Below are 10,982 nucleotides of genomic sequence, written 5' to 3'. Positions count from 1 at the left end.
AAAAAACGATGCGGAAAAAGAGGATATCGATTATGCCACAATAGGTCGGTATGCAATAATGGGCACAACCGTTTACGCGCCAACACTCTACACATGGTTTGTTTATTCCTTTATTTTTGCATAAGGGGTATTCACAAAATCACTACTGAATTATAAAAAAATTTATAATTTCTATAATTTTGACAGACGAAAGTTTGTGGATACCCCTAACATTTAATCATTTCTTTATTTACATTAAGCGCTTTAAGTTTTTTTTTTAACTTTATGCTTGTTTCTCATTACACTTACGCAATTTTACGGCCTCTTGCAGCCAATTGTGTGTTTGCTCGCCTTGATTTTGAAATTTTCCATTTACATTGCCCTTTTATTGGCTTTAATTAAAATAAATTTTGCACTTGAGCATTGTACTGGGCATGGTGTGGCGCACAAATAAAATAATCATAAATTTCACTCATCACTGAGTGCGCTATGTCTGCACCATTGTTGTTATCATTTGTTATTTCCCTGCACTTGCTCTCTCTTTTTTTTTATCACTCACTAGTGTTTTTGCTCACAAAAGTTCTTACATGCTTACGTTTAAATATACAACAACTGAGTATTTAATAACTTTACTATCAATGTCGCTGCCCATACATACATACATAAATACTCCCCATTCAGAGAAGTGCACGTGTCATTTGTTTATTGTAAAATCGTTTAAAAAGTGGGTATCTGTGCGCTTGAGCAAACTCTCTCTGGCTACTTAAATAAACACTTGACTATTTTTCTCTCATTGTAGTTAATACCGGTATTAATAAACTGCTTAAGCTTTTCAACAATCACCAATGAATTTGCTTTGCCGGTTAGAGTAAAAGCTTCCGAAACAAAATTCGAGCTTTATTACTTCCAACTTTTACAGGCTGCGAAAAGTTCATTTTAGCATTTGTAACAACAAAATTTCGCGTAAAATTCAAAAATATTCCGGAAAATTTTTTCCATTAGTCACTGTGCACTTAAAATCTTCTTGCTTTTTAGAGCAAATTGAAGTAAAGTTGCCTATTTTGTGGCGACAGTTTGATAAGCCTTTACATTTTTGATTGAAAATATTTGCTGTTCCGACTGGACTAAGTTTAGGGATTCACTTTTGGGGTATCTGCTCAATAACGCTTCTCTCAGTAAGCTAGGCTTCTGGTTTCTCTCGGTAAGTTTAGCTCATGGGAACAATTTGAGGAAGCCCTTGATTGCGTTACCGATGCCCGTAATGCGGGCCTCTCCGTTTCCTGCCCGACTGTGCTTCCGAAAGGAAAAACGAAGAAACATCAGTGGACCAAGGAAATAGGGAAGACTAGTATGTTTTCTGTGTGTATAAAAGAAAAAGTATTTATTAGTGCGAAAAGGTGGGTAGGAGCTGTGGCCAATGGTAAAGTCCGTTTACCACCTTTGCATGATTGTAAGTGATGCAGAGTCTTCAAAAAACTCCACAACAGTGTCCAGAGGATGGATCAGACTAGGCCAAGCCATAAAAATAAAACTTAAGAAAGTTTTATTACATGGAAGTTGAGAAGTGCATGTGCAAAAATTTCATAAATTGCATAAAGGAAATGTTTGCCCATGCAGGAGGAGAGTACATAGCATGAATTTAGACGCCCGGTGTTAGCAGTCGCGCCTAAACACTTGTGGAAGCAGAAACAGCGCCGGGCTGTACCGAAGCCGAGATGGCCTGGCACAGCGACCTAGCGAGTGGAAAGGGGAAAAAGTCCGTCCGCCACGGTAGCGCCCCATGCCATAATTAAGGTAACCGTTGGTAGGTTACTTACTGAGGCGACCCGGTGTCAGGGAGGCACCGCAGAAATACAATCCGTTCCCATGCCATCCAATAGGCATAGTCCGCTTAACACCCTGGATTGAGGGAAACCTCCCTACCGTGATCAAAGGGCAATGCGATGGGCTGTGCTATTCAAGAGCAGCGAGCCTTCTCGCGATTCTCCTAGATCTTAGCTGGATATACTTCTGATAACGCACAGAATATACTGGACTATCGAATTCCAGTCGAAACCCTCGGGGAGGGTTCAGTGGAGGGAAATTTTTTCGCCAACCAATTTGGGGGCTACCTCGTTCAGAATTCTGCCGTACTGTCGTCCTTGCAGTCCACCAGGAGCATTCCTAGTCTAAAGTACGCACCAAAGACACGTGCACACTTTGTAGACCTGAAACATTAGGAAATCCAGTGTCCCCGCAGAACAGTGTTAAGGCGACACCACCTCCGGATGCCCCTTAGAGTGTCCGAATAAATTTGAAGCTGTCGATCCCCTCCTGAAGGGCCACTTACACATTCGTTGCGGTATATTTTTTACACCCAATAATTCAACCCTCCCTATGGTTCATAGAAATAATTCCAAATTTTCAAAGTCGTCCTCATTTAATCTCTCAGTCAGCGAGTAGTCTATTTTTAGTTTCGTTCCGGGTGAATCAGTTTCATTTGTATACATTTGTGGAATTTTCTGTTTACTTACATTTTTTTTTATAGTTACCTTTGGTTTTGCATTTTTACTTTTTAATTACTAACAATAACTTTTGGTAATCACATTAAAAGCACAACACACATGCACTTTACTAAAGCACAATGACGCTGCTGGATTCGTGTCTTTGGTAGCTCCACATAAGAAAAAGTTTTTAGTGTAGGCTTTATATATTTTCTATTCCGCACATCTGAATGTCTATGCACTGCGTCGCATAAATACGCCTCAATGAATATGTTTACTTACATATATACTCTAACATATCTGCTTGCTAAAATAGATGAATTAAAAATTTTACTTTCTTAACGAACACGAAATTAGGTACAAATGGTTGGATAGAACGTTTCCAGGAACTGCTAAGCCCATAATCGTGAAGAAGCTGGTCTTGGATCAATTTGTGTTGACACCATACTTGTTGACTGTCTTCTACACAGGTTAGAAGTAAATGCTAATTCAGAATCATAATAAGCAATATACTTTTTTGTAATTGTAATTATAAATAATTATTTTAGTAAAAGATCTGACTTTCACTTTGTGAATTTCTAGGCATGTCGCTTATGGAACGCGCAGAGGATCCCTTCAAGGAGTTGCGCGAGAAGTTCGTTCCCACATTTTTGCGTTCCTGTATCTTTTGGCTGCCGGTACAAACATTAAATTTCATTTTAATCGCGCCGAGATTTCGCGTGATTTACATGGGTGTTTGCGGTTTCATTTGGGTGAATATACTGTGCTGGATTAAGAGGCAGCGAAATGAGTTGGAGTCGGAGGGTGAGGTGAAAGTGGCAGCTCAGTAAATGCACGAAATAAGAACTTAGCCGAATTTAAAAATAACTTTTTGTTTGTTTAAGCGCGTAGTTAGTTAGAAAACGCAATGCACTGCGATTTGAATTTATATATACTAGAAAGCCCAAAGAAGGCTTTCTATGCTTACATTTCCGAAAGTGAAAATAAGTATCGAAGTAGAGCTTTAATTTTTAAGTTAATACACATCGGAGGAGGGTAAAACACAATGAGCAGCTGAAATAAAAATTTTCTAAAATCTAAAGTTTCCTAAGTTTTCTAAAAAATCGTTCTAGTTCTGAACTTTTTCTTCCATGTGGTTGTTTTTGCGTTTCGCTCCCGGAGAAAAGAAGTGGTCTCAGAGAAAAAAAGTCCTGAACTAAAACGAACAATACGCCTTAATAAGTCTGGAAAGGAAATCTGATTAACACTTGCAACTAAACTACGATTTTAAACTGCTCCTTTCCAGCTTATCGCAAAGCCGATGAAATGCGCTGCTTTCTGTTATTTTGATGGATTCAAGCAGACTCGGCAGATTATTGTTGAAAAGATATTCATGGCTATTTATGACTTATCAATCAATATACATATTTATTCCATAATAGAATGTACATTCAAAGTCAGATACTCTTGAAAAACCCTTATTCCAAGTGAATCTGGTCATGCGACTTCCAACCCTAAAGCTTTTCTAATAAATTTTAAGGAAGTTCTGTTTAAGAATATACAATGCACCGACAAAAGAGTTTACAGTAATTACATTGCCATGAAAAATCTTGACTTAATAAGGATTCTTTAGGGGCATCAAGATCACTTTTATGGTGCAATGATATTACATGAGTAATTGTCTATAAGTAAGTTAACAAATAAAATACCTTAGGTACACTCCGACAGCTCTGTAATGAATGCCCCTATTATATATTATTAAATCTGAGCTTTTTTTTTGTCATTTTGTCAGAGTAGAACGTTTTAGAAGTTTTTCATAGATACTAATATGAAACTTTTGCATAAGGTTAGGTAGTATCTAAGTAACTTCGTTTGGATTATGTAATTTGTAATTCCGTTTACGTTGAAATGAGATGAAAGCAACTTTCTAAAGAAATTTTATATTAAATTATTAAATTAAAGGCGGTGCAATATTTGCTAACAATTACATAAAGAAGCACTTTTTTGTTTTGAAATAACTACATATGCACAAATTGTAAAAGTGATTTAAAATAAAATAATTGGCTACAAAAAATACATACATATATACTTTGTACGTAATCTGATTTGATTTCAATTGAAACTAAAAAAATACAAGAGTTCATTTGGGTTAGTGGAATTTTTAAGTACTAATATATTTATGGCCCTATTCATAAAAACTGAAATAGGTTAAGAGGGCTTTATAAAACGCTTAAGAAAAGGCTTTATTTCTTAATTATATGTAGGCGGGTTGCCACCTGTTTCAAAATGCAAGTTCGACTTAAATAAAGGCAGAAAATTGAAATGTATATCCTGATTTGGATGTCAGATGAAAGAGGTTGGGGTTTGAAAATATTTTTCAGAGGGTTGCCACCTTGTTACAATGTTAGTTTCAATATAAGTAATACGGTAAATAAATTACTTTAATATGAATATAAGTTAAAATTGCTTTGATGAAACTTTATTTCTAAGCTGCTTGTAGGAGGGTTGCCACCTGATTTTATAATCAAATTCAATTTGAATTAAGAGTATTAGATAATCTAAATAGGTATCACAATACAAGTGTCAGACGAAAAAGGTTTTACGAGGTTTTGGTTTAAAAATAATTTGAGCAGGATTACTATCTGTGTGAAATGTCGAATTAAATTAAATTATATGAAATATTGAAATATTGGCGTCAAACAAAGCCGTATTAAGAAACATGGAGGTTGAGCATTTATAACATTAAAGAGAGTTTACAGCTGTGTAAAAATTTAAAAACAAATAATTTAATAAGTCAAATGAATTATTTTAAAGTATTGACATAAATTGACATTGACATTGATAAACTTTAATTAAGAGGGTTGCCATATGGTTTAGAAATTAAATTCAATTTATATTAAGCGAATTAGATACACAATTTAAATATGTATTGCAATATGTGTGTCAGTCGAAAAAGGTTTAACAAGGTTATGGTTTTAAAATATTTGGAATAGGGTTGCCACTTGTTTTGAAATTAGAATTTAATTAAAGTATGCATGAGTTAAATGAAATATTGAAATATGAGGTGGTAAGATATCCATAGTTTGAATATTTAGAATATTAAAGAGGGTTGCCACTTGTTTAAAAAGGCAAACCCAAATTATTTCACAAGTTAAAGCAATTATTAAAAATATGGGTATCAAATGAAATGAGATTTATGAACCCAATATACCTGAAATTGGCATAGATGAATTCTGTAGCTATAGTTGTATATGTCCCATATGCGTATTGTATTTGCAACGAAAAATTACACTGAAGATGGCACAACGCCGAAACCGATTTGCCTCCAAAACCAAACTTGACGAGGGATGACGGAAAATCGTTCTGAAATAAATCATCTTACCACGTTGTCGGGAAAATCAACCAATGCCGACTTATTGTACCCGTCTAAAAATCTTTCATGGTACCGATAATGTAGACAGTTTCTCTCATTGAAAATTATTTCTGAGAAACGTATTTCTTATTACCTCCTCCAGCATCTGATATAAGAGTGTTGTCTAATCTGAAGCCTCATTGGCTCTGAGAAAACCTTCTATAATTTGAATCAGGTTGCGATGTTGTTCAACGTCAATTGTGCAGATGCTGTAGGCATCGAAATATATCGAAGTGACAACTTTAAAGCTTCCTTGAGGTCGAAATCGCTTAAAAGCCTAAACAGAATTATATTTTGCGATAAAAATTTATTTGCTTATTGCTAAGATCAAGATTTGTTGACAAAAGTTTTCACACATTTCATGACAAAGTTTTCTTTCCCTATCAAAGGTTGAGAGCTTTTACTTTTAGCTACATAACTAACAAAACAAGTATTTATATTCAGATAAATGCTACAAAGAAATTTGTATTTATGTAAATGCGGACTACTGCAATACTTACAGGCACAAATAAGCTTCCGAAGATTAGCCACACAAGAAGAATTATCACATCAAGAAGCGCACACTCTTGAAGTGCATAACTACTTTCGTGAGCTTAAATACTTGCGCGCTCAAATAAGGAAATCACCGCAATGTGTAGTTGGAATGGTAGTATGCGTATGAAAACAAATGTTACGTATACGCCCTGTGTGACTGCTTACTATAACTGTGAGAATTAAACTTTTTTTTTGGTTTGCAACACAAGAAGTCTTTGTGCAACAATAATAAAGCCAGCATTAATGTGGCGTAAGCCATTATGCCTTTTGTGAAAAATTGCAAAACATTTTTTGTTGTGTTTGTTGCTTTTGCACGCCACCAAGTGCGACGCAACAATATGTTGCCGAATGTCAGCAAAGTTGTGGCGAAATGATAAAAAGCCGCCTTCGCACCTTACTAAGCGATTGATGGTGGATGGTGGATGGTGGAGAAAGAGGGCGGCAGAATCCGAGGAGCAGAGCATTGAGCGCCAACTTTTGTGAAAGGTTAAATTTCCATATGCCAAAGCAACAAGCGCAAGCATCGCCATCGTCATCGTCGTCGTCGTCGTCGCGTATTTTGCTAGCGTCCTGAATTTATATTCAATTTTTTTTTCTGGCGGCGCAACAGTTGTTCGCATAATTTCAGCACCTACACATACAAACAAGTGCGAGAATAAATAATTTTTCGGTTATGCAAAAAAAAAAAAATACACGGAGCACACCCTTTTCGGCGGCAGCGGCTGTGTCATTCATGTTGGGTCGGTTCCATTGGATTTTCGGTGAATGTTAACTAGCGCAAAGATTAATGAGCGAAATTTTTAAATGTACGCCGTGTAACGTTTATATTTGCATAATTTGTGTAGCATTTTACACCTTTTAACAGGCCGCCATCAAGCGTCCCGTAAACGCAAGCAGCGCATAATCAACCAACGACCAGGCTGCCTGGCTGGTACAACAAGTGGAGTACCTTTGTTGCGACGTTTTTTCACCAGCTTTGTGTTGGCTATGTCGGCTGCAACGGTTGTTACAGTTCAAGGACATAAATTTGACGAAAAAATGGTAGAAAATAAATTTTGCTTTTGTGCATAAAGTTAACCTTTTCGCTGCCTTGTTGTTGCGTATATATTATAATTTGAAATTTAAAAAATTGTAACTTTTACAACTTTCATTTCTCACACTTCGCTTTTTTTTGCGAAGCGCTTAAGCTGCACTCAGGCATCTTGCACAGCGCACATAAAAAGTGTTACTCTTTCTAGCAGTGGTTATTATGTATATACATACATACACAGGTACAAAGCTAAAGAGGTAAGTATGAAAAAGTAACACACAACTACTACTGTTGGCTGTTACTAGTTGTTGAAGTGGCAGTAGTGGCTGTTGGTAGGTGAATAAGCCACTGGTTCAGTTGACAGTTGGGTCGAGTGCTGCTTGCTAAGGGCAATGTGGCCAAGCGAAGCTTTGAGAAAAAGTCTGTACTGAAAATTGGCTTGGAAAAAGTTTACACAGTTAACTGGCGTAGTTGAGACTATGAATAGATAAATTCATGTTGCTATGACACCTATTGATAGAGAATGAAAGAAAACGATGTAAGCATGCTGGAAAAATTTGATTATAACAAGCGAGAAAAGTAGATGTATACTATAAAAATAAAAAACAATGTAGCAAGTTAAATATCTGCGGCCATAAGCAATAACCGCCTAAATCGACTTAAGAAAGAGTTGAGTTATATATGCTATCGTATGCTGCAACTACTATTCCATGTGTATGTGAAATCCCCATCTCGCCGCCAGCTAGGCTATTTAAAAAGGTATAGACGAATATATTTTGGTTTCCCTATAAGGATAACATTACGATCCAAATGTTTAAAACGTTTTTTCTCGAATTCAGGGTTTTCGACCTAGGCGGTTATTGCTTATGACGACAAATACTATGTAGTACGAGTTGAACTATTTACACACTACTCAGATTAATTTAACGCTGTGACTGAGTGGTTAGAGGTGCGTAATACCCCTCCTTATGAAATTTGACAAAACTGTAATTTGTATTAGGAAGTAATTTGAGGAAACTCGTCCAAAAAGTTGTTATCTACAGTATAAAAACTATGAATAAAGCAACATTGGTTGGGCCTATCGGACGGAGAAATCCAGAATTAGCAATGCGATGGCTAAGAAAGAATTCGCGTTGGTAATTTTTGTAGACGTCGAGGGTCCTTTCGAATGGTCTAGTCACCACACAACAGCGGCCACTGGAGTAGATTGTATACTGGTAAATTGGATACGTTCAATGCTCGCGCAGCGGGTAACTAAGATACGGGGAGAAGCGGGTAAAGATGTCACGCCCCCGAAGTTCATAGGAGCGGTGTGAGATTTTAGAAATCGCTACGCTAAATTTATATCCCTTAAAATCTCAAAATTAATCAATTAATAACATATGGGCCTAAGGGCTCTGGAGACGCTGGACATTTTTAAGCACAGGCATTACTCATTTAGAGATTTTAAGGGATAGAAATGAAGCGTCGCGATTTCTAGACTCCCACTGCTGGCCACATTTACAGTTAAGTGAGTCAATGTTTTTTTTTTTTAATAGTTACAAGGTTTTTAAAGCAAACATTTTTTCGCTATTTTTTGTTATAAAAATTAGATTTATACTATAATCATATAAATCAAACAGAGCTTTTAAAAAATCAACATATTTTCATCAAAATTTTTAGCTTTTTAATATAAATTTATAGACAATTTTTGGGTACGCAGCTCTATATATAGCCTGTAAAATTTTAGTATAATAAGGTGCAAATTTTAAACGGCTAGAAATGATTTTTTATACTTTTCTACAAATATGTCTGAATTTCTTATAAAAGAAAATGCGCAAGATCGTTTGCAAAGAAAATCAAAAAAAAAAAATCAACGTCAGTTTTTATAGATTGCACTTGTTGAATGTATTGCTTTACCTGACGTCTTTTAAGTGTAAATATCTTTCTAGATTTCTCTACACTTTTTGTTAGGTGCTGCAGTACATTTTGCTGTTGTCGTCTTTTTGCTTTTCATAACAAAAAATCGTGAAAAATAACATCTTTCTTGAATAAAATGTAGACTTACTTTCAAAATAATAATTGTTTATGATTTTTCAACTTAAATGTGTATTCCAGACTAGAAGATTAAGCTGGGTTTTTACTACTGTTCCCGCTCTTAGAATAAAAGCAAATAGTTTGCACTATAAAGCGCCGAAAATAACAGATTTTAAATGAGCTTCAGTCTGACAGATAGATTTTAATGCTGTTTTTCGAGTTGGACCACATTTTTCATGGTACACACATTTTAGTCCTGAAGCCTATCTTTTGGACTCTTCACTCTACTTTCGATTGCAAACAATTTTATATTAAGCTATGCAGCATTAAAAATATTTCGAAGAAGTCTGAGGAGATAGTTTCCTCCTCAAAATCTCAAAATAGAGGAATAAGGGTTACTTCTCGTTGAAATCCCAGCTTTAGAGAAGGTTCCTAGGAGAGTACACCAATTTCTATACTGTGATATAGCTTAAAGCCGTGGTACATATGTATACAAAGTGCGGAATAATGAAGTCACGCAATAACCGGCAGCATTCGAGAGCGACGCCTGAAAACCTCTACCCTGGGACACCCTATCGATAAGTCGCCATTCAGCTGCTTCTCGTAAAGGAATTAGCCGTCTTTGAAAAAATGTAATACAAGCCGCGTTGTCAGAAGAAGCGCAGAAACAGTGTAAAGATTTTAAAAATTACTAGGAGCGCCAGTTACTGTGGAAATCTCACCGTTTTTTCTTAGTTTTTTAAGACCCTTGAAGAGCTTTTCTAACTTAGCACGACGTTCAACTTTTAAAGTACCAAATTACTTACCGGAAAATTTCCTGCTTTGGAACTAAGACATGACTACAATTTTTTATATCTTCAAAGGTCTTTGGCAGGACTTGGAATTGGCCCGATACATCCCTGTTTGTCAATAAATTTCGATGATTTATACATATCGGTAATTTAATTAATTTGAAAAACACTAAAATCCGATAACTCAAAAAAACTATTGCGATAATTTTCGATAACTGTGCGTTTCGAGTGCTCGATAGATATTGGTAACTCTACAATGTATATATCTCAATACAAATCGATAACTCCATAATTTTTGGATACCTCTATAAATTTCGATAACTCGGTTGATAGCTCCACATTTTTCGATAGCTATCGACAAATTTCGATTAATCATTATACTCTCGTAATATGATAAAAATCGATAAGCAGTGATAACTCGATAAACGTGTATAACTTTGACACTTCGACAATTCGATACAGTTGAAAATTCCAAAAAGGTCGATTCGATAAATCGACAAATTTTAGTAAATCAATAAATATCGATAACGCGATAAGTTCAAAGGACTCGATGCATTATGATAACTCGCTAAATTTCGTTAACACTATAAATAATAAAATTCAATATATAGCGACAACTTGATAAATTTCGTTTAATTGACAAATTTCGGTAATCCCATAAATTTTTGTAGCTCGACAACTATCCGTAAATTTCGATAACAAATTTTCTGCGTTTTATAAATTTCGACGACTCAATAAACATTGATCAATTTTAATAA

At 35.6% G+C, this 10,982-nt stretch overlaps 2 protein-coding genes across 2 annotated transcripts in view; both read left to right on the top strand.

The window, feature by feature from the left end:
* The window catches only part of LOC118739670, a 339,105-nt gene extending 336,224 nt beyond the window's left edge, over positions 1 to 2,881 (top strand). The window contains exon 6 of the mRNA XM_036471138.1: positions 2,820 to 2,881. The gene's annotated coding sequence lies outside the window, so the exon portion shown is untranslated. The remainder of the gene's footprint in view (positions 1 to 2,819) is intronic.
* Positions 1 to 3,543, top strand: part of LOC118739684 (mpv17-like protein) — a 12,861-nt gene extending 9,318 nt beyond the window's left edge. The window contains exons 2-4 of the mRNA XM_036471159.1: positions 1 to 96; positions 2,820 to 2,932; positions 3,045 to 3,543. The exon at positions 1 to 96 is cut by the window's left edge and continues 3 nt beyond it. Of these exons, the coding sequence (XP_036327052.1) occupies positions 1 to 96; positions 2,820 to 2,932; positions 3,045 to 3,292 (457 nt within the window). The 3' untranslated portion in view covers positions 3,293 to 3,543. The remainder of the gene's footprint in view (positions 97 to 2,819; positions 2,933 to 3,044) is intronic.
* Positions 3,544 to 10,982: the final 7,439 nt, after the last annotated feature.

This window comes from Rhagoletis pomonella, unplaced genomic scaffold (genome assembly GCF_013731165.1).
Source record: "Rhagoletis pomonella isolate Grant_MI unplaced genomic scaffold, Rhpom_1.0 Rhpom_scaffold_00005, whole genome shotgun sequence".
Classification (NCBI taxonomy): Eukaryota; Metazoa; Arthropoda; class Insecta; order Diptera; family Tephritidae; genus Rhagoletis; species Rhagoletis pomonella.
Note: the sequence above shows the minus strand (reverse complement) of the source record. Positions and strands in the feature narration are given on the sequence as shown.